Genomic DNA, 25114 nt, shown 5'->3' on the forward strand with positions numbered 1-25114 from the left:
ATAAACTCTGTAAGACTGAAGCTGCAGTAAAATACATTTTCTAGCACTCATTTCACAGAAAATTGGAAAAGGTTTCAGACTAAGATGGTTTTATTTGAGTGATTCACAGTGTAGGTGGAATACAAATGTGAGGTATTTCAGGATTAAAATACATACTGTACATTCAACAGCTAATGGAAAAGGTAATCAGGCAGTACGACAAAAGAAGATGTATCCAAATCCCTGCTCTTTACAAAAAGATGAAAAGAGTAACCTTTCAAAAACATGTAACCAAAGAAAATATTAAAATAAAATGTTAAGCATTGACAATACTGATTGTCTATAAGTCTCTCTGTACAGGTTAAGGCAGAGTGCCTATTCAATGTAAACAGCAAGTCCCATGTCAGATGATAATTACAAACATCTTCCCTGGTGACTGTGCACAGTTCCTATCATGTCATGCATTTGCATTGACATATACATTTGTCAAGTAAATACTTAACATCTCCCCACTGGATACAAAAGAAAGAAAGTAAATACATTCAAATACAAAAGATTAGACATCAAGTAAACATGAATACGAAACAGTTTTATATATATATGTATTCTATACATATTTAATTGGAGAAAAAAAAAAGATATTGGCATGTAAACCAGCTTCCCATGCCAAACTCCACCCACAGACCACAGTTCCTGTGGGTTTTAAGCTATTTGATAAATACTGAATAATTCCTCAAACATTGCCCTTAAAATAACATCCCCAGTTTAGGAGATTTTAAGAGTCTTGTGCTGAGTTAGAATTAAAGCATTCTCCTCCAACTGGCTCAGCAGTAACCCTGATGTAAAGCTGAAATAGCCAGCCAGAGCTCCCAGTTGATACATTCAGGATACCAGGAGTGCCATTCCAAACAGCCCGGCAATAGTTGTGTAGGGGGGCAGACTGTAACCCTTCACACACCGGCTCGGAAAATAAAGTTTCCCTTTAGCCTTTGGCGTTAACGGGTTACAAACGTGGGTCTTACCCCATGTTTTTTCAAGAGTCGACAAAAAAGACAAAAGAGACGCTCAGAGTGAGGAGAGAAAATCTTTCAAGCCCCCCTTCTTCTTGCCCGGGTTGTCTTCTCGCATGAGTATCTTGCTGAGACGCTGCACAACCCAATTCTTAGGTTTAGAGGGAGTCTTGGAGGCATGTGAGCCTGACCCTGAGGTGTTAGAGGAGTTGGAAGACCTGGAGAGAGAAGGAGAACGTTTGGAAAGGGAGAGGAGAGAAGAGGTAAATTAGAGAAATCTGAGATTTTGTTGGTCGGCAGGAAAAGTTAAAAGTGTGCGTCAACAAGTAAATGATCTGGCAAGCATGGATACCAGCACGTAGCACCCTTACAGCTAGCTGCCGTTCTCTTAATGAAACATAATCATTCAAAAAGCTAATGGGCCTGACACAGCATCCTCTCGAATGTCTGTGACACCTAACAAGTTTAGTCGAGGAAGGTTATATCCTAAACTTTAGCTCTGAGGATATTAATAAGATCCACCTTAAAATAACTTACCTAGGTGTGTGAACAGGTGTCTTGTCTTTGCCGGGAGTCTTGGGGGTAGGCATGTTGGCTCTGTGAGTAGACTGGGGGGTCTTGTATTTGCCCACGCTCCCTGGCGTGCTGTGGGTCTTCCCGAGGCCAGATACAAACTCCCTGTTCATTCCTCTGTGTCTGGACGTTTGATTGCAAGTGTGGCAGGTTGCCATCTGGGGAGAGAAAAGGAACATATTCATGAATACAAATTCCTCTCAAATATAATAAGGTTCCCAGGTGAAGGCATATCAGCTGTTGTTGTATGATAGCAGTTTATCTACCAACTGATGTCATTCTAAGTGAGGGAAGATAAAGCGTTTGTCATTTTTTATTTTTCATCAAACCCAGTACAGCCACATCTATCTGTATTTCTGTGGGACACACAAGAGTTTATTGCGACTTAGTCTGGATTGATCGCAGCAACAGAAAGCCTTCAGGAACACAGAGAGCCGGGGAAGGGTCTGCAGTCAGAGGGGCTTCTTCACCCCGGGACCATGAGCAGCCTAAAGTCTCACAGACATCAGACACTTAGGAATAGTTCACTGTGGGGTCCAGGAAGCAAATTCACGACGTGTAACAATTTAGAAAATGATTTGCTTGACAGCTGAGGCTCTTCCCATTGGCCCTGCCAATCATCCCCAAAATTATCCTACCCTTCAATGTTTGTACAGATATGAAAATGGCTGGATTAGTTCAAGCGGGATGGGAAACATTGACTTAGCCTTTGAGAGGGTGGGGGGGGGGCTGTTGCCAGGCAGTTTCACCTATTCAAGCTATAGGTACTTTAACAGCTGTCAGCCAACTTCTTTAGTTTAAGTTGCGATAGAGTGCAAAAGATGCACCGCACAAAATTACCATTATGAAGTTAATTTTGATTGCCGAGTGTAATGGATAGTGAATGATAGATTGGTTCCTTCACTATGCATTTCTAACAAAACCATGTACGATCTCCCAGGAAAAGGAAGGCTGAATTCATGGCACAAAACCCTAAAAACAAAAAACTATTTCCTGCAAAATGTTTCCTACTCTTTTCAAATAATCAAATGAATACAAGCTCCAAACGTAGGTAAACAAGAGAAGAGCAGTCGATAGCGATTACTCTGAGCAGGAAAGTATTTCTTGCTCTTTTTGAATCATGTCTCTCTGGCAGCGGCGCCAACATGGGGGAAAGCTGAAAAGTTGTCTGTTGCAACTTTAATATCGACAAACAATTTTTTGACATGAATTACTTTAGCACGCCAGTCACACTTAACTGCGCCTTGCACGACACATTCCAAGCAATTTCCTAACACAGATTACACAAGACCCTATATTTGGAGAAGAGCTCAGACACTTATGAGAGTGACAAGACCCAGCTGCTCATGAGACCCTCATGCTTAAAGACGGTAATTGGCATTCCAGACTCCTGACCAACCCAATAACAAAAAGAACGTGCATGTAGCTACAATATGACAGAGACAAACTAAAGAAAATCGAAAAACATTATAAAAACAGCAGCTATGGTTATTGCCACAAAGACTCCTTTACTTTCAGCCACAGATTCACAACTAAGACGCAACTATAAGATCAAGCGCCAATAACAACTAGGAGGCAATCAAATCTTCTCGGTGATGAGCGAAAGTGCAAGCTACAGGGCTGCAGAATATTAAACAAACTCTAGCAAATAACAAAGCTCTTGAAAAAGTGTCCTTTCCTCACTGTAGAAAAAAGCAGGACAAAGTGTTAATGGCTCTTCTGCAACTCTACTTGCAACCTGTAGAAACTTAAATCCCACTGTTGACACAAGCCCTCCAAAGTTGCACAAGATTCAAACGGGTCAAAACAGACCAAGAGGTCAGCAAGTGTGAGCCAAGCTGTTGACAGCCCTGAATGCTGAAGAGATGGAAAACTCACCGACACGAAGGTAGCCATTTCAGATTCTGACAGGTGTCCGAGAGTTGGGTTTCTATGAAGCGGGAGTAATGAGTTCCTCAGTCTTTCTATTCGAACTTGTGTGAAGTGTGCACTAAACGAGCATGCATGTCCAGCTTTATAAAGACCAGCCCAGCAACTGACCCACCTATCTTTGCAGAGGGGCGGGGCTCAGAAGAGGGCTGACCAATGCTCTGTCGGAAGGCTCGAATGCTCTGTGGGACAGCCGGCACTCTGCTGCTCCGTCAGTGACGAAGCTGTTACACAAACTGGACTGAAATAGTCACATCAGTGTTTGCAAACAACATTTACGTTGTAGGATAGAAACACCAGACTTAAGCATCTTCAAACAAGAAGAATGAATAGTATGAAAGATATGTAGATACAAATCCATGTAGAAAACATGATGGTTGTAGAAAATGAGATGATAAAGGATTCCTACTTGTATCAATTTGACAACATTTCCAAAATATATATTACATTATTAACATTGCTGCACACATACACTGAACAAAAATATAAATTCAACACTTTTGTTTTTGCTCCCATTTTTCATGAGATGAACTCAAAGATATAAAACATTTTCTATATACACAAAATAACCATTTCTCTCAAATATTGTTCACAAATCTGAAAAAAATCTGTGATAGTGAGCACTTCTCCTTTGCCGAGATAATCCATCCCACCTCACAGGTGTGGCATATCAAGATGCTGATTAGACAGCATGATTATTGCACAGGTGTGCCTCACGGCCCGTCTACACTACAGCGTCGAAAGCTCCAATCTGCTCCAATCTGCCCATTCACTTTCAATGGGGTGACGTCACGTAGCCGCGCTTTTTCGCCGAACTGAATTGTGGGTAGCAGAGCGAGGCGTCTCAGGCGACAGAAGTTGAACAATGTTCAACTTCTGTCGCCTGAGACGCCGGAGTAGCCAGCGCCAGCCAATCAAATCCCGTTTCCCAAAATCTGACAGCTGAAGCCGTAGCCAATCAAACCGCGTCTAAGCTGGTAGAGATATCCCGCCGTTCATTTCTATATTTCAAAAAAAGTCGGAGGAGAAACTAACTATCGCCGTAGCGAATCACCCGGTTTTGTATGACCAGACCCTCTTCACCTACCGGGATACAAACCGGAGGAACCAGGCATGGAGGGAGGTGGCAGAGACAGTGGGGAAAACTGGTAGGTTTTCGCCTGTTTGGGGAGTTTATATATATATATTGCTCGCATAAAATCCCCGGGGGTTTTTGCTTTGTATGTCGGGGACGGGAGATTCATGTGATTGGTTGTTGGCCGTGTTGCTTGAATAAAATCCCCAAGCTCCAGACACGCCCAGCTCCAAGCTATTTTTGGAGCTGTAGTGTGGACGCTCCGTTAGGCTGGCCACAATAAAAGGCCACTCTGAAACGTGCAGTTTTATCACACGGCACAATGCCACAGATGTCGCAAGTTTTGAGGGAGCGTGCAATTGGCATGCTGACAGCAGGAATGTCCACCAGAGCTGTTGCCCGTGAATTGAATGTTCATTTCTCTACCATAAGCCGTCTCCAAAGGCGTTTCAGAGAATTTGGCAGTACATCCAACCGGCCTCACAACCGCAGACCACGTGTAACCACACCAGCCCAGGACCTCCACATCCAGCATGTTCACCTCCAAGATCGTCTGAGACCAGCCACTCGGACAGCTGCTGCAACAATCGGTTTGCATAACCAAAGAATTTCTGCACAAACTGTCAGAAACCGTCTCAGGGAAGCTCACCTGCATGCTCGTCGTCCTCATCGGGGTCTCGACCTGACTCCGGTTCGTCGTCGTAACCGACTTGAGTGGGCAAATGCTCACATTCGATGGCGTCTGGCAAGTTGGAGAGGTGTTCTCTTCTTCACGGATGAATCCCGGTTTTCACTGTTCAGGTCAGATGGCAGACAGGGTGTGTGGCGTCGTGTGGGTGAGCGGTTTTCTGATGTCAATGTTGTGAATCGAGTGGCCCATGGTGGTGGTGGGGTTATGGTATGGGCAGGCGTATGTTATGGACGACGAACACAGGTGCATTTTATTGATGGCATTGTGAATGCACAGAGATACCGTGACGAGATCCTGAGGCCCATTGTTGTGCCATTCATCCACGACCATCACCTCATGTTGCAGCATGATAATGCACGGCCCCATGTTGCAAGGATCTGTACACACTTCCTGGAGGCTGAAAACATCCCAGTTCTTGCATGGCCAGCATACTCACCGGACATGTCACCCATTGAGCATGTTTGGGATGCTCTGGATCGGCGTATACGACAGCGTGTTCCAGTTCCTGCCAATATCCAGCAACTTCGCACAGCCATTGAAGAGGAGTGGACCAACATTCCACAGGCCACAATCAACAACCTGATCAACGCTATGCGAAGGAGATGTGTTGCACTGCGTGAGGCAAATGGTGGTCACACCAGATACTGACTGGTTTTCGGACCCCCCCAGACCCCCCCAATAAAGCAAAACTGCACGTTTCAGAGTGGCCTTTTATTGTGGCCAGCCTAAGGCACACCTGTGCAATAATCATGCTGTCTAATCAGCATCTTGATATGCCACACCTGTGAGGTGGGATGGATTATCTCGGCAAAGGAGAAGTGCTCACTATCACAGATTTTTTCAGATTTGTGAACAATATTTGAGAGAAATGGTTATTTTGTGTTTATAGAAAATATTTTAGATCTTTGAGTTCATCTCATGAAAAATGGGAGCAAAAACAAAAGTGTTGCATTTATATTTTTGTTCAGTGTATAAAAGAAGCAGGGTGAGGATATCTTTAAAAGAAACACTTTTTTTAACCTGCTATTTATCCTGTTATTAGTTTTATTATATTTTCAGTCATTAAATGTTTGTATTCATTTAAATAAATATATTTTTAAATCATTAAGCTTTTTATTTTTGAATGTTCAGCACTTGGAGTTGTCATTGATGTATGAATGAAACTATTTAAATAACGTTGGATTTATGACCCAAAGCTGATGTAAAGTATAATAAGGACATTGTGATCATTGTAAGAAACATTTGCTGGTGATAGACTTGTCTACATTTTATTTTCCCTCATATTAAAAAGGTATAACTGAATACTGATGTCATCACAAATGTGTTTCTAACTCCTAAATAGGCAAACCTTTCTGTCAGTAGATGAAGCTTCATACTGGAAGAGAACATGTAGCGGTAGAAGCCTATTCATCAAACTATTTATCGCTTCCAAAGTTAAAACAACTCTTCTGAACTTAGCAAACCATTTGTGATTACAATCGTTGTGAAGAACAAGTCGTAAAAATTCAAAGCAGCTATGTTGACGGTGCAGATTAAGCTGGAGCAGCTGTTTTTAATCCACTAAAGATCATTTTAGCTGGAGATGGTAAAGCTGTTAAAAACACATCATACGGGAACAAACTGTCTGCAGGCTTTTCTTTGCGTCAAATCCATGCAGCAACGCAGCTATTAAAACATGTGCAAATACATAGCTCAGATTTCCCCTCATTCCTGTTCGTCTATCCACCTCAATGTATTTGTATTTGTTGTGATGAGCAGTCCACTGTGTTTACTTTCATTTAGAACCCTTTCCTCACTACCACCTGTTATTTCCTGCTGCAATTACCCAATCTCCTCCAGCAGATCATTAAAGTTTCATCTGATCAAATATCAACAGGAAACTGGGAGCCAATACTCGAACAAGAACTGTTTGTTTACAGGTTATGAACGGAGCTTAGATTGTCCTTGTTTGAACTCAGGTGACTTGTCAGCTGAAAGTAAAGAAACAACAGCTTAGAGGACAGGAGCGTGAGCGCCATAGTGAAGTGAAACAAACAAAAGCAGACACCTGGCTGCAGACGGATGTGTACATCAAGAATGACCTGCTGCTGTTTCGTGTACCACTAGTAGCCCCACACGTTTGAAGTGACTTGCTCCGAAGCACTGATACAACAGACTCCAAGAAAAAACCCGTTAACAGAATAAAGACTTCTGTAAAGTGAATCCATGGCGATCCAACAGTGCTTCTACAGAAAGAAAAAGTCACAGATACATTTCATCTTCATCCCCTACACATGGGGATAATAGTAAAGGTCTGTTCCAGAGCTAAATGGTAATTTCCCTTTACACACAGGGCGTGGCGACCTTTGAAATAATGATGCAAGGTGTGTGAAATACCAGCATGTGCTGTTCATCCCTTGAATCCTAAAATAAAAACAGCATGAAATCGTATTTATACCTCGCTAACTAGCCCACTTCAAAATCCATTATAAAGAAATAATACATCTCTTGGTGTGAGCGAATGTTTTTTAGGCAGTCAAGGCTTTCCAGCATGCCGACCAATCAACAGCAACACTTTGATTTAATATAAAGTGTTAAAATAAGACATGCATCCTATGTAAGTGTACCTGAACGCACAGGGAAACAAGTACGAGGAACAAAAGAGTCCAAGATATCTCACAACACAACAACTCTATGAGATTTTGCAGCTTTGTCTCATGTAGCTGAAGCTGTGCCCAGCTGGCCACGTGGGAAATCAGATGTTGTGTCAGGTAAGAACATTAGAGACACTTCAGAGGATACATCTGAACTTATGAACACAGAAATCATTGCTTCTGCTGGTCTGTATATATTTCTGCCACCCTGTGCCATGCATGCTTAAAGCGTGTGACCACTCTTGCATGTACATTGGCTCTGGGAATCAAAAGAAAAGTTGGGTGCCAAATAGGCACACACAGACCCACATAAATCAATTCCACAAATGGACCCTTTCTTCTATTAATAGCCCCTGCTCCATAAATACCTCCCTTCCTGCCTTTCACTCTCTGTGGCTGGGGGTCAGGTTGGGTTGATTAATTCGACCCAGGCTGACCGACACGACCAGGAGCAATATATGAGTAGGGTAACAGTGAGTGACAGAATTCAGGGCCTAAAAGTGCCTTTTAATTGAATATTTGTCGTGGCAGAGTTTTCTAAAGGCTCGATATGCGTGGATCTAAAGCACACATATCTACACGCAGTGTGTGAGTGAAACACATCAATACAACACCATAGAGCCGAGAGCAGGAGAGCAGCTTGGGGATCAATACGAGGCCGGCCGTGATGTTGCAGGCAGCCACTTAGGCACAGTGTCTGGAGGCAGGCTGCACGGTAAACACACCGAGACACCCCATACCACACACAAAGATATTTATAAAAATAAGTCATATCTGTTTCTATATCTTTTGTGTCTCTTGTGTTTGGATAAAGCTCACGTACAGCAGGCTTGCCTCAAAACAAACCAGAGCATTTCAAACCTTTATTTATACAGATAAATCCCATTGAGATAATTGATCTCTTTTTCAAGGGAGACCTGCTCAAGTAGTTCCACATGAAACATAAAAACATAAACAGAACAACAAAAGGACATCATACAGCATCATTTACATAATTATCCACATAAGCAGGTACCAATAGCTTCCGATTGACTAGCATCCAACCGAGCTTTAAAAACATTTAGTGGCACCAGATTGTTCAGTTTCCATTTAATGTGCAGACTATTCCAAGACAGAGGAGCTGCGCATCTAAAAGCTGTCTTCCCTAAGACAGTCCTAGCAGTTGGCACATTTAATAAAACCACTGCATTCGATCTCAGGCAGTAGCCACTTACAATTATCCGAGAGATCAGGGAGCAGATATAAGATGGAAGTTTCCCTAACATGGCTTTGTATATAAAAATGTACCAGTGACTGAGCCTCCGTACAGTTAGTGAAAGCAAACCAGCCCTTGCATACAGGGTACAGTGATGGGTTAATGCTTTACAGTTTGTCACAAATCTTAGTGCACTGTGATACGCAGCATCTAACTTGACCAGGCAATTGGCAGGTGCATTCATATACATCAGATCCCCATAGTCCAGCACAGGTACAAAGGTCACAGTGACTAGCCTTTTCCTGGCCTCAAGCGAGAAGCAGGACTTGTTCCTGTAGAAGAAACCTAACCTAACCCTCAGTTTTTTTAGCAGGTTATTGACATGAAGTTTAAAAGTGAGACAATCATCAAGCCAGATACCAAGGTATGTGTAACAGGCAACAACTTCAAGTTTTGTTCCTTGCGTAGTTACAATATCTAAAACAGGCTCTGGTGTCTTTTTTGCTTTTGAAAAGAGCATTACCTTGGTTTTCTCAACATTTAAAAGAAGCTTTAATTCAGAGAGCTGAGCCTGAATAGTGTTAAAAACAGCCTGTAATTTAACAACAGCCTCTTTAATGGAGGGACCTGCACAGTACATCACAGTATCATCCGCATAAAAATGTAAAGTAGCTTTATCCATTTAATATATATGGAGAATAAAAGTGGTCCTAAAACAGAACCTTGTGGTACACCATTAGAAATGTTTAACCACTCAGAAGACAGTCCATCAAAATGAACACATTGGGACCTTTCAGAGAGGTAGTTCACAAACCACCCCACTGCAAGGCTGGATATGCCAATACTGAGTAGCCTCTGCTTTAAGATTCGATGATCAACGGTGTCAAACGCTTTGGAAAGGTCAATAAACAGAGCTGCACAACTCTGCTTATTATCTAAAATACTAGTAATGTCATTTACCACTTTCATTGTGGCAGTGATGGTGCTGTGTTTCTTTCTGAATCCTGACTGATGTTTAGACAGGATATCATTCATAGATAAAAACTCCTTTACTTGAGCAAAGGCTGGAGGGAAGATATCTACGTTTTACATTAAGATGTATGGCATAGTCAAGTAGGATAAAGTAGCCGGATCGAATAAAATAGGGTTTTTCAAAATGCTTTAGTAAATCATATGAGTTTTTGAATGAACATCTGGGAGGCAATAAATCAGCGATATCTCACCGTGGAAAATGCCTGATAACATCCTATCAGTAAATATCCGGAGAAGAACTTTCAGAACAAAGAAATGTGTTAAATATTACCTGTGCGGCATTTTTCCAGGGCATTCTGAACTTGTTTGTTCCAAATCTGTAAACGTACCCCTAAAGGCCTGGTGTATTCTGTCACTAGGTTCAACACACATACACATAAAGGTTAAAAGTGTGTGTGATTGTGTGTGTGTGTGTGTGTGTGTGTGTGTGTGTGTGTGTGTGTGTGTGTGTGTGTGTGTGTGTGTGTGTGTGTGTGTGTGTGTGTGTGTGTGTGTGTGTGTGTGTGTGTGTGTGTGTGTGTGTGAAGTAAAAATCGAGCTTATGCACACAATTGAGATGTATTAAATAGATCCAGGCATGTATACATCTGACAAAAGACATAAATAATGCATATGCATATTTTGGTTTGTATATCATTTGTTGGTCCACAGTTTTATGCATCTGTCCCTGGGTGGAGCAGCTGTGCTTCAGGGTGTAGCTGTTAGATTTGGAGCGCCTCTGTGGACAATATAACAGGCAACTAATGGCACAAGTGTGGCTTTACAGCAGATATGTGTTGAATGACAATAATGTTCTTACATGCAGTCAGAATCAGTTACAGGAGCAATATGCTGTAAATATATTGCTAAGTGAGGATCAGAAAGCCAAACAGTGGCGGCTTGCAAACCTTGACACCTATGCCAACTCACATTAGAGCCTCTCTAACATTTCCAAGTTAGAGAGCAGGCTTTTAACAGTGACTAGGCAACTCATTGAAAAGGATTATTGACAGATGACATGTTGTTCTGGAGCTGCAATAAGCCTTAAGCTGGGTTACAGACATGATGACAGCGCATCACTATGCAAGGCTTGTGTGTCTGTAGTCTTCCAAGGAATCATGACAGTCCCAGCTGGCACTGACTTCCCACAACTGCTGCTGCTGCTTTTGTATTTGTGTTAACTTGCTTAAAATACATAGACTTTGTTAAATCGCTAAACACGTGAGACATGAGTGAGTGTCTTCTTTCCAGCAAGTCTCCTGTGTTTGTATCTCAAGGCCACTCGCACTGCTGCAGATTCCCTCCTGGCCTCTCTTTTCCCAAACATGTCCCCATCTTGTCACCCTGTCACTCGCTGCCCAACGTCGAGGCCTCCAAACCCTCGGCGGAGCTTTCGGTGTTCCCTGAGAGAAAACAGAGGCGAAGAAACAGCCAGACATCTCTGTCTCCTGGTTCCTGTCATCCCCCTATGAGGCACATTCTCCAACAACATAACTCCAGGAAAGATACATATGACAGAGGGATGTGGTGAAGAGATGGCCAAGAATGGAAGGAGGAGAGAAGAAAGATTAAGATTAATGTGAGAGGGGCGGTCAGGTAGAAGAGTTGAGGTAAAACACAAGAGGGAGGAAATGTGAACGAGAGCATGAGAGGTGGCCAGTGAGGTCAGAGAAGTGGTGACATAAATCACACCGAGAGATGACTTACGGGAAAAGGGAAATGTTTTTCAACCTCGTATGTACTGTTGATTTGTTTTTATCCTGCCTGGTTTATCTGTTATTCTGAAAGCAAATGTTGTTTTCAGAGAAAAACAAGTGTTGTTTTACAAGCTCCATCAAGGGTTTCGAGTGTTGTTTTTACAAAACTTGTTTAGAAGTCATCGTGACTACACATCCAGTAAACATATTCAGTTCTCTAAAATAATTATTCTTCCGGGAGCTACTAGCATCACTTTTTATTGCCAAAGTAAGTAACTGTTGAGTTAAAAACAAGGCATAAATTCCCCATCTAAAACAACAATATTGTACATGTTCAGGAAAGACCTAAAACTACATATTTTTGTAACGAACAACTCCGCTGGAAAGCATAAATCTAGGCTCACGAACAGTAGAACAGAGGAGGAGACGTACGCCCTATGTTTCGCTCCATTTAGGGTCTCTGCTTCTCTGGTGGAGTTACAATCCAACGTATTTCCAGAGCCATTGCTCGATAACCTGCCCAGCATGCATAAAGACGGCTGATTTATAATACCTCTAAAGACACCGCTTCACAACGCTGAGGAAAGCATATGACATCCCACCCAGCGGGCGACACACACATACGTCCTAAAGGGAGAGCAGTATGGTGTGAAATTAAGGGGATTTACACCCCGAGGGACGGCACACCACCCATGTGTGTGAAGGGGAACAATATACTGGTCATGTGCATGCGTTATTTTAGTTCAGGCAGGGATATGTTAACATTGATATCCCTATTATAGTACTACACATATTGTTGGGAAGACTACAGTTTACTCACAAAAGCTTGAAATACTTTATAATGCAACTTGGCCTGGAGTAACTACTTAAAATAGATTTAAAAAAAACATTCATAATAACAATTAGCTCTTCAAAACTTCCCACAACCCTTCCCATAAAAGATTCCACAGAACTGTTTTGACACTTGGAAGAAGACTGAGAACACACGCAAACATGGATTTCTGCAAATACTCACACCTTGTTCTGAATAAACGACAGCTTCGTCCGGCACACAACATGGCATGAATGTGACAATACATTTATAGAACAGCATGTTTTGATTATTCTTCCAATACATCTCCCACCACTTCCTGTAGATGTACCGTGACTAACAGTAAGAAGGGCAGAACACTGTGTACACAGCCAAAACACTCGACTCTAGCACACTGTCATAAAACAATACAAGAATAAAACAAACAAAGAATATTATTACGGGTTCATGGTCGCTGCGGCACATTGCGTTCCTGAAACCATTCTCAAGTCTGTGGACATTGTAGACTGTAAAGAACAACTTTGACGATTAAAAAAGAAAAAAATCTTATACATTGGCTTATCCAGTCATCCTAACTACCCCGCGCTTGCTTCTTCAAAAGGAGACGAGTGGATCTCATTCAGGCTCCTCTCCATGTCTGGTTTGTTGTGCTCTGTTCATCAGCAAACAGCCACGGAGACAATGATAGGAAAGCAGTCCACATTCCTCCTCTTATCTCACCGCTCTGCTTCTTTAGGGCTCACTATCACACCACTGCAGAACTCGTTGCCCCTTGAACAGTACATGACAGTCAAGTGACCCGAGCAAACAGAGGGTAAACATACCTCAGAGCACAAGGTCAGGAAGTATTGGTTTACTAGGAAGTAATGCAATGATGAAGTCATGACGAAAACATTGTTTACAAATAAGTAAGAGGAGAGGTGCTCAGTCCCGATGTGTTTCTGTAGAGAGGCCTTCAGGGGACGACACAGTTATGTTTGACTAAGCCACACCGATTTAACACTACAACTGCCAAGGTGTGACATATGCCCTAAAACTGCTAACAGGGCAAACGTACGCACTATTATATTGATTTTCAAGATTCAAGGTTAATTCAGGGGTGTCTAACAAAATGCCTTGTAGCTATATCATTATATTTAGGGTCATCTGGGGCCTCTGGAAAACGTAATTATAATTGTAACTGTGTATTACTGGAAATGTGTTATTCGCTGAAATACATCCTCAATGTAAATATTTTCTGAAATCTTTTTTTTTCCAGATGACTTCCCTATCAGACCTGGATTTGATCTTAACTCCAGTCCACACAAGAAGAACAGGAATACGCACATAGCCACTTCTTTAAAACCAACATTGTGTTACAAGATTACTTTTTCTCTTACAGTCCATCATTTGACTTCTTCTGGTCACCTCTCTTAGCTATCTGCCTTCTAACTTGTTCCTTTGTTCACCCTTTATGTTTCCTTTGTTATTCTCGTCCACTTTTCTCACTTCCCTTGTTAGGCGTGCTCCCTCTCTCCATCTCTGTCTTCCTCTTTGCCCTCAGAGTCAGCTGATATAGCTGATTGTGGGCTCACAGCGCCTGCATGAATACCTGCATGTTAAATGAACTCAAACTGATTTTAATGAGGCAGCAGCATTTCCACTAGAGCTCTTCATCAGGGCTGATGTCAGCTCACAGAGGGGCTCTTCACTGATTCTCTCCGATCAGTGCTCTCTGATGTCGGGGGGGAATGACCCTATCATCACACACTCCACAACCAATGTCCTTATCAGTAGAGTGGGTGAGTGCTGGCCCTAATAAAAAAGAAAAAGCTTTCCATTCTGGTGCCATCCATTAAGAGGGCAGTCAAAAGGGAATACTGCAACACTTTATAGGGCTGTGGGAGGGAGCAGGCTGAGTGTTGACAAAGCACTGTCTGGAAACATTAGTTATCTTACAGTTAAGCATAATGGGACCACTGTAAAGACTGTAATGATGAGTGGAGCACCATAATGAAGCCAGGCACTTTCTGTGGAATGAATACGAATGAGTCCATAAATCTAAATAGCAACAAAGCCTGGAGACAATACTTTAGGGTACAATGCAGGGATTGTTTTGTCACGATAATCAATGATTTTATAAGAAATGTTGCAGCCCTGGGATATGATTTTGTCTCTCCTGCTTCGAAGGTCAGAGGTCAAAGAGTCTTCTTAACTTAGTTCAACACCACTGCAGCTGAGGATACAATTCAGGAATATGCCCCTGTGTTTCTCTGCAAGGACTCTATGCTGCAGTGCAGTGCAATACATAACTGAGTGTTCTGCAGAGTTGTAGTGTTCTCACCAGTACAGAGGAGGACCTTTGGAAGCGCTGCAGCAAATCTTTCTGCATCAGGCTGAGTCGTTTGCCCCGGGCCTTCCTGCGCAGGACACTCTGCACCCGTGTCGACGGACGCCGTTTTGGTCGAAGTCGCATCCGGTAATTGTTTGGATTCAGCCACTGATAACAGTACTGACACACGGAGGTGTTCTGCAGCAGAGTGGAGGGGCCGTGCTTCCGTTGTTCTGAGAAAAAGAGACAGAGAGACAGTGTGAACACTAAATAGCACCACTACCTGGCATGTACCTCTGTGTGTGTGTGTGTGTGTGTGTGTGTGTGTGTGTGTGTGTGTGTGTGTGTGTGTGTGTGTGTGTGTGTGTGTGTGTGTGTGTGTGTGTGTGTGTGTGTGTGTGTGTGTGTGTGTGTGTGTGTGTGTGTGTGTGTGTGTGTGATTCCACCAGGCAGACTGCTACATCTGGCTGACTCGGTGTGTCTGGCTGTGGGTAAGGTGAGATGTATCAACCTGGACAAGCTGGTGATCACTCACGACAACATGCAGAAATGAAAACAGAACAAACATTGTAATTCAGAAGTCAGATTCATCCAGGAGGTGTTCTCTTTACTTACCATTAGCCTTCACAGGACACTGCCTAGGGAGGGAAAAAAGAGACTAGATCAGATATTTTGAAAGGATGCTTTTTATACCAGACAAGAATACTGTGATTTAATTTGATCTAACTTTTTTCAGCATGTTTTATAAGATTTTTTAAATCGAAAATACAAAAAGAAATACTAGAAAAAGTCTAGCTTCCATGAGAACAATTGCTTTTAAGACGCGTGGGACAAACCTCTTTTTATTTAGATTTTGTATTTCATCTTAATATCTTTTTGTATATAGCATTTTTACTATAAAAAAATATATAAAGAATTGTTTTCAATTAATTCAAATTGGCTGTTGCTTCGTCAACTGGCCTTGTACACGACACTGTAAAAACCATTAGAAAAAGATAATTATATTGTAAAACTTAGATTTAAAAAGTGTTTGGTTCTCTTGGGAAAAGCATTTATATATAAGTCAACATGCAAATGTATTTGTTAAAAAATGCCCTTTTAAATGTGCATAACAGCCTTTGACCCTGTTAACAAGGTAATGTAATAGGGAAAGGATACTTGGAATAATTTAGTTCCACGTAGCTTTCAATGTACGACTCTGCTGAAAGGAACTGACAGATAACAATGCTGTTAAAATACATGAAAATAAACACATTGGAAAACAGCTTGTGACCAACACATCTTCCCCATTAGCAATGTGGAAAGCATCCGGCCTGTCCAAAACAATACAGGGCAAATGTCCACACCATTTTATTCCCCCCCACTACAGAGCTACCCGTTGACCACTAGGCTGCCTTCAACTTTGGAAAGCATGCAATGAGATATTCCTGCAAATATTCAAACTAAGCTACTGCTAAATCCCACTAAATTAGCCCTGGGCTTGAATCAATGAGAGGAAATGTACTGTCCAGCTGCACGTGTGGCAGGAAAAGGGGCTGGCTGTTCACGGAGAGGAGGAGGGGGCCGGGGGTCGACTTTAATCTGGAGTTGACCCACTGACTGCAGCTGCGTACATGCTGTCAGCGCTTTGTTGACGCTCTCCACTAGCCTTCTTAACCACCCTACATTTGAGATGGCGCATTGTATTGTATGACGTTAAGTGGGTGGAGAAGGATTACTACATATCTGTCATCACTTTTCACACAGTCTGAGTCACCGTCGCACGATCCACCACAATTTAATAATCAGTGACTTAGAACTGTCATATTATATAGAAGCCCTGAGGAAAACACTGGAAATGAAGAGGAGTTGTTCGAGGCTGGCGTGGTGCATTGTGGCTCCGCAGAGGATGGATAACAACTCACAGGCCTCAAAAGATTCCCCAAAAACACTTTTGATGGTTGCTGAGAAAGCTTTTCTTCTTTTTTGGCTTATATAAATGTCTGCCACTTCCTGAGGTAGTTGCATCAGGAATAATCAGAAATTGTACTTGACACCACTGAGAAACACTTCATAAAAGGACACATTCTTCATGCTACTGACAGAGCACACTCTCTGACAAGGCTGTGAACAAACCACTGATGACTCCACTGTGAGGACTTTTCAGATGTTGTTTTAACCTCTCCTTCCGCTGCTCTAGTGATAAACCAGCTTTCAGGAACTGCACACCGCAAAGAAACTCTTCTAATTATCATACTTGTCATGCATCTCCTTTTAAGGGCACACTTAGTTGTGGTGACTGGAGATATGGGACCTACACATGAACTGTTGATAAGTGGGAGATGCCATTAAAGATGCTAAAGGGTTGGGGGGGAATTGGCTACAATGTAATAATGTAATTAGAGACTGAAGTGCTAGCTGAGGTAAAGCACACAATGAAAAAGTAATAATTGCCCCTTGATTGAATAATTTATTTCAAGTTAAGTTTGGTTATTTTTAAGTTATAGCCAACATAAGGGATTGTAATGTACCTAATACTTGGGTTTATGACAACATACCTGCAAAACGAATGACATTCCTATTGACCTCAACTGTACTTTGTTTTGTACGTATTAGCAAATATTAGTACTGGCTTCCACATTAAACTTCTGCCTAAGAAACTGAGGTACACATATTAAACATTATACCTGCTAAACATATTCATGTAGCATTATCTTTGTGAAAGTAAAAACAACATAGGACCGCCTGACAGCATGGTTCAGGTTAGGATTTGAACACCCCACCCCATAACTCTGACATTATTTCAGAAAAAACTGTCAAAACATTTGATAATAAAAATAATCAATAAAATAATAGTTGGAGCCCTACTCTGCTTTGAATATTGTCCACTGAACACAGACCTCTACTGGTATCAGAACTCCAATACTATTGGCTAATATTAGATTCTAATTGATTTATTGGTAATACAAGACGATGTTATCTATTGAGAGTGCATGTAACTGGGCTTAATGCTGAGCAAAAACACTTGAGGCTATTTAATAGTTGAGTGACATCTTGCATACTTTGGTTATGACACCGGTCCGGTTCCAGTTACCAAACAAACAACTATGACTATGAATTTACTGGAAAACAGGTTCACTAGTCGGGCAACTCGAGCCACATTAAAGTCATGTCAGTTCACAAACAAGGACCAAACAGGCCGTCACAAACATTCGCCTGGAATCATTTCATGAACGCTTTTACTGCAAGGCAAAATTGATATTTTTGTACTGAGAAAACAACTAACCAATTGTAGCCCTGATGCAAACACAAACAAAAACACGTTAGTTAATAATCAGCCTGCCAGAAGGTGAAGACAGCGGCAGAAGGCAGTAACACAATCTCCCACAAATATGTGTAGTAGTGTCTATGAGTGCAGACGCGCTGCCACGACCAACACACTCCAGTGACGCATGACCAAAACCAAAACTGGAGAAGAGAAGGCGCTGGAAAGACCCGGAGGAACATGGAGAGACAGTTGCCGTTCATTGGGAGTAAAAGCATTTTCAACACACACTCAACACTTATGCCAGCTATTTGAGCAATGCTGACGAAAACATTTTCATTTCCCCTCCGTTAACTGATCCACTGCGTCCAAGATCTCAATCTGGAACTCTATTTCATTACATTCATTTCCCTCCTGATATGCTTTCCATATTATTACTCTGGCTGAAGATCAAATTCAAAATTCAATTAGCTCATCACACTTTCAGTTTTTGCTGTGGCTGCTTATTGTGTCTTCTCTGCCAGGCACTTTGGCATGAAACCAGCCAGGTCTTTGAGCTACTGGTCCAAGCATTCAGAATCGTGTCTTGCCTGCTAGGCAGCTGGTCACAGTTAAGCTAAATGTGGTCGAAATGATCTCTTTAATTACAGCTCCTCCATAGCCAGGGAATCTGGGGAATAGATCGATGAATTTCAATAGCACTGGCCTCGCACACATCCGTATAATGACCCTGACTTGGGGTTTCAGCTAAAACCTCTGTTTTGATTTCCATTCATGGTTCTGCCCACAGATTTCCTGGCTCAGGTGAAAATGAAAACAACCTGGAGGATGTTGGTTGAAACCCAACTCAAAGTCCACACACACACTTTTACACACTTCAATGGATTAAAAACAACATATCCATTATGATAGAGAAAAGCACACAGACACACCTGTGAGTGGCAAGGCTCACACACGCTAGAGAGACTAAAGTGGCTTTATCCGGAAATTACATTCAGCTTTGACTTTCCTCACAATAAGATAATCACCAATGTGTGGGATACGCCATCAGAGACATACACTTTGGCAAAGAAACAAATTGAAGCAATGAACCGTGAATGATGGCGGAGTTTAAGAACCGGCATCAATTATTTTTGTTTTATTCTAATAAGGATGAAAAGACTTGACTACCAGAGGCGTATTAGATAAAGGCAGTTGGGAAAGACTTGTATGAGACCTTGTGGCAACCTTGTAAAAGATGAAAGAGAAGAGGCGAGGTTCTGTTTGCTCTCCTACCCGATGATAAGAGGAAGTGTCTTTGCTTGCAGCACTTTTGTTCACATGTTTAATCTTGTTAGGAAGGTGCTGTGACCTCACCAATGAAATATAACTCACTGTGAAAATACACATGATTTAATAAGAGTACGTTTAAATTGAATTCATCAGTTGCAATAGCTCACACATGCTGCACAAAATCCCCCAGGCCATTCAACTGCACATGAGCCACTGGGCACAACCAGCTCGTATAATCAATCGCAAAAATATATCTTTTAAAAACCGGGATGAAACTGAAATGTGTGCAAAAGGAGCTTAATCACATGCTCAGAGAAGCTAGAAGGAGACATAAGGAACATAACTTTTCTAAAATGAACTCCAAGGAACTTTGGGACACTATGAAGGCAATCACAAATATGACTCCAGCTACAAAAACTCTCTGTACCTCTGATGACCTGCAAAAAGCAAATGAACTGAATAACTTTTACACGAGATCTGAAACCCAGGACTTCTCCTCTGAATGTACAGACATCTTAGAGACAATCTCTGCTACTGACCAGGACGAAAGGGTGCTGATTGACCATTTAAAGGTCCGATCACACACCTGTACTAAGAAGGCCACAGGGTCAGGTGGCATCTCTGCATGCCTCCCCAAAACATTTGCAAAAGAACTGACATCAGCATGGTGTCCCATATTTCAAAAATCTGTTGATCTGCAGCATCCCCACCCTCTGGAAAACATCAATAATAACACCTGTTCCCAAAAAACCTTGTCCAAAGGTAAACAATGATGTTAGGCCTGTTGCATTGACATCCATTGTCATGAAATGTTTTGAGAGGATCATGGTGCCGCTGCTAAAGAAAGTATGTGTATGTATTTTAGTGTTTAGTATGTTTCTATATGTACATGTATGCGGAACTGCAGGACGGAGTCCAGAACAAATGTCCTTACGGGGACAATAAAGTATATGGTATCGTATAATGGGAATAGCCACTGGAACTAAACAAACAGCAATGCTTCACAATAAGAAGATAATTTTATATAACAACAATAATATGTGGCATCATCAAAGAAAAAAGTCAGTAATCAAGCAACAGCCAAATATTACTCAGACTTAATGTGGAGGTGGAAAAAGACTGTACACCAAGCTGTGAATGTTCATCAGTCACTAATGATCCAACAGCAAAGTGGATGTTGCCTATCCTCATATGGGCAAGTCTTCAAAAGGAGTGATATGCATGTGAGTGACACATCACCTAGCCATATTCAAATTTAAAATGTAAAAGGTGAAAAAGCTAGTTCTCAAACAACTGTACATAATAAGCTTTTCAGTGGTTAAGGGTTAAAAGAGCAATGCTATTACACTTTAATTGATTGACAGGTCTCTTGAAACATAGTGTAACACTAGGTATCAAATAAATATGTTACATATGCTTTCTAATACTGTTGATGGTCTGTTACAGTCATTAATATATGCTAGTAAACCAAGAACATATGATCAATTACAATATAAGAAAAGCCTGTGTGTGATTTTGTTAAACCTATCTTTATTCAATTTTTGAGTGTCTATAAAATGAATTATCACAATATACTGTGTGTAACTAGAGAAAGGTTCTTCTATTTCAGCGTTAACTCCCATATATGCTGAGTGAACAGGAAAGGAACATTCTAGTTAAAAGGGTAAGAAATCTAAAGTTAAATGTTAAATCAGAGCATTTATTTTTCCCACTGGCTCTTTCTATTAGCATTTACAGAATTAAAATAGGATAAAGTATAGAAAGTATAAAGACACCACTCTGGGATAAACTAATGTTAGTCAAATTAAACATATCAGTCTACTGTTTCCAGCAGTCCATATAAACAGTTACAGGCAGGAGCTCCACCGCTAACACTGCTCGGCTCCTCTACCTAGCGGCTACATGCTGCCATTACAACAATACACGACAGAAAGCAGCACCTGTGAAAGTGAAATTAATGTAGGATTTTAAACAATGTTTCTTACAGTAAGAACCGTGATAGCTCCGGGCATGTTTCTTTATACAACAAGGAAGCGTCCAACAGGAAGTCCAATGTGTTTCCTTCTTGATGAAACTTCATTTGAATGCAGGGTGCTGAAGTGGCTCGTGGAGAACTGGAGCGACACTAACAACGTGTTAAAACCATAGGTTAAAACGTCTTCTGAAAAACGTTCAAGTGACCACTGAGGTGAGAATAGAGGATAACAAAACATTCACGCACTCTCTAGTGGAGCTGCAGTGGTCAATACGTGTTAAAAATGTGTCCGTTTGAATCTCGATAAACCTTTTGCTGTAAATCCACGTTGGGTCGCAAGACTGTGACGTTGCTCGTGGTGCATTGTGGGAGATTGAGTCAAACAAGAGGTACACTGCGGGGCGACTGTTTTGTTCGTTTAGGTAGCATAATGTAATATATCATGCTCTTTGGGCTATTGGTTAAACAAGGTAAAAGCAAATACACCAAAAGTAGTTATTTAAAAATGTAATTATATCATGGTAGTTTTTATTGATATTGTAATTTTATCTTATTTAAGATCACTTTCAAAGCACGTAAGGTTCAGGTAGGAAATCACAAATTAGGTTAATAACAGTTTGGAGGCAGTAACGTTTCCTAAAGTTAAAAGTCAGACACTAACTTATGACAGCATTTCAGAGATACATTAGGTAATTCGGTTATTAATTTGCTGCAACCTTCCTCTTTATTGATGTCATCATTTCTTGTATACTGGGAGAGTAAGAATTGCTAATGTCTGACAACATTACGGGCTGTATTTACATCAATATTGCTGTGTCCTGCGCATTAACAAACCAGGTTTATTGGGTTCAAGAACACAAAGACTGTGCCAGAAGGTTATGTATCGCTCGAGTCTACAAAACTCCTGCTATGTAGTGGAATTATTGCATCAAGGAATTCTAAGGTCAGGGAAAAAAGAGCGACAATGTGAAATTGTATATCTCCAGCCTCCCTGCAGCAGCAGCAGCAGCAGCAGCAGCAGGGAGGGTGAGCTCACTGAGTGCGCATCGATGCACCCTCTGGGGGGCTGATACCAAATGAAGCAGCCCGGTCAGACAGACACCTGCGATACAGAGACATAACAGAGGTTTGTTCTATACACGAGAGGGGATATCGTTCAGCACTACAAACACGCACTAAACACGCACTACAAACACACACTCCTGCTCGGCTCGTCTCAAGGTGCCCATGGACTGATCTCCGGAGCTGTGCGTTTTAAGCACATCTTTTCCCGGAATATCCACTCTGACTGCAGTAGGTTGGTTAATCGTAGTCATTTACGAGAAATGCAGCCATTTTAGTTTTAGGGAGGCAATGATGTGGTACCATAATCCCTTATGAGCTATCAATGTCCCATGTGAACCTGAGTTAAAACAGAAATAGCCTCTGCTCTGACGCAATCATTTCCATTGTTAAAACTGAATTTCCATCCTCATATTTTGGAACTTCATACTTAAGTGCAATATCCAGGTAATCTGTGCAGTAGCCTACAGTATATTTCTCTTTTATTATGATTGTATGATTATTTATATGTATGATTTGCATCCATAATTGTGTAATAAGGCTACAACAATATGTTATATATCACATGTTGCTGCTGTGGAGCATACTTAAAATGTTGTTCTTTGTATGTTATAATGCTTGTTTTTTTGCGCGCGTGTGTCAGTTTATGGGGAGAAAGATTTCGGTGGGGGGGGGGCGGGGGGGGGGGGGGCGTGCCACCAGAAACTGGAGATATATTAAATCATCGGGCCAGAGAGCGCACAATCACTGATGGAGTAAACTGAAGGGATTGCTTCTCACTTTGTCCGCGAGTAAATCTCCACTTTATCAGGCGCTGTCAGGCAGGCGCTTTCTCGATTGAAACAGTCAAGCGGTGCAGCTCCTTGCATGTGTAGTTCGCGGATAAACGGATTTTCCCTCACTTCAGGACTAAATTGATTTGCGATTAACAGGGAGGGAGGTACTGACTGACTGACTGACAGACAGACAGACCGTCAGGCAGACAGAGAAACCGAGGTTTATATTGTGCGCAAAGTGCGACCACATTCCCATCTCTGCTGCGTGCTGCTGACATGAAAAAGAGGTGATGGAAAGGTAGGCTGACTATTATTCACTCACAGTAAATTGGAATAAATGAATGTTGTGTGATAATATTATGAAAATGCATGATCAAAGAATACTTCTAAGCTATTCTGCACTGTTATAAATGAACCCAATTTTCCTAACCCTGAGTTCAATCATTATCAGGCGCTATTATAGTGTTAGTAAATATTTGAAGGCTGCCCGAGATACCACACATTAGATATTTAATGGTTTTGTTTTGCACTTGAGTCCATGGGCGGAATTTTTGGAATCAGTTTTACCAGGGGAACCCAATATTGCATCCCTAAATGTATTTATGCACCACTTATTGAGACCTTTGGAACCAAACGCGTCTCCATTGTGCTGTGGTGAGACAGGTCTGGTGCCAACAGGACTCGGCTTTCACCTATGGAGGCAGACACCTCCCAAAGTGTCCTGTCAGCACCTGCAGGGAAAAGCCGATGGAGCCAGCTATCACTTCTGAAACGCAACATAAACTCCAATAGGGCTGAGAAAGCTTGGGAGAAAAGGCACAGTGCCCTGTAATTGTGTGTGTGTGTGTGCAATTGAAGCATTCTTTCAAATTCTTAGCGCAGATTGTGCAATTAAAATCAGTGCAGAGTTTAATGCTCCTCTACGTGTGGGTTTGTATTGCAGACATGCTTCTTAGCTATGGAAGCAATTGTCATATTAATGCATCATTTAGAGCATAAGCACTTTTTAAACCCCCCTGCTTGTGATGCATTCATCCCAGCCATTGATGAAGTGGGAATGAATGGTCTGATGCAGGAACACAGAGAGAGAGAGAAATCCAAGGTCACAGCATCGCTTACTCATAGGACTTGTATCTGCGTGCTGGTCGGAAGTTGTCTCGCTTCATTGGGAGTGAACACACATCACTAACATTAACTCGATGACTTCACATTCGGCTTAATTCCCAATCAGTAGTTCTGTAAGATAAATAGGATTTAATATTCAGCATTTGACAAGTGATTACAACTCCACGGCTGAGTCACTCAACTGTTACTGGAAACTACGCATGTACAGGCCCAGAGACTTCATTATTCTCTTGTGCTATTTTCAGCGGAACCTTTCTGCGGTTACTGTACTTCCTGATAGAAGAGCATGTGAAAACTCAAAAGGAGGTGATCTGGTTCAACCTTGTTGTATAGCTTATTCTCCTTTTCTGTACTTCAGAGAATAATTCCTTAAATATCTCAGTATCAAAGTTGATTGTAAAGCAATGAAAGGATGTGTGTCTCTCAAAAAGGCAGTGTGTACATTCCTATGTGATGGCCCGGAAAGCAGAGCTGTGAGGACAGACGGCTTTTCTACACCATGCATAATCATGTTAAAGAGAACAAAGATGTTGGTTCTACAAACAGTGTTTTTTTGGACCAGGGCGATCCAAGCATCCAGAACCCCAGAGAACAGTGGCTCTTTCACAAGGGAAGGGACCCAGTGGAGGGACCAGCTAGGTCTTTGTAAAAGGTTGTGTATCCGTGGAGAATAACAAAGAGAGGAATAGCGAGGAATAGTAAAGCCGTCTTCCTTTTTCATAATAAAATGATAGAGGGTTGGTGT

At 41.7% G+C, this 25114-nt stretch overlaps 1 protein-coding gene across 1 annotated transcript; it reads right to left on the reverse strand.

Annotated features, from left to right (window-relative positions):
- Positions 1-72: 72 nt before the first annotated feature.
- c11h18orf21 (chromosome 11 C18orf21 homolog) lies at positions 73-21728 on the reverse strand. The gene is made up of 5 exons (XM_034093834.1): positions 21417-21728; positions 15531-15553; positions 14928-15148; positions 1527-1720; positions 73-1207 (listed from the first exon to the last, which is right to left on the reverse strand). The coding sequence occupies exons 1-5, from the start codon at positions 21509-21511 to the stop codon at positions 1045-1047; spliced, it is 696 nt and encodes a 231-aa protein (XP_033949725.1). The 5' UTR covers positions 21512-21728; the 3' UTR covers positions 73-1044.
- Positions 21729-25114: the final 3386 nt, after the last annotated feature.

This window comes from Pseudochaenichthys georgianus, chromosome 11, assembly GCF_902827115.2.
Source record: "Pseudochaenichthys georgianus chromosome 11, fPseGeo1.2, whole genome shotgun sequence".
Classification (NCBI taxonomy): Eukaryota; Metazoa; Chordata; class Actinopteri; order Perciformes; family Channichthyidae; genus Pseudochaenichthys; species Pseudochaenichthys georgianus.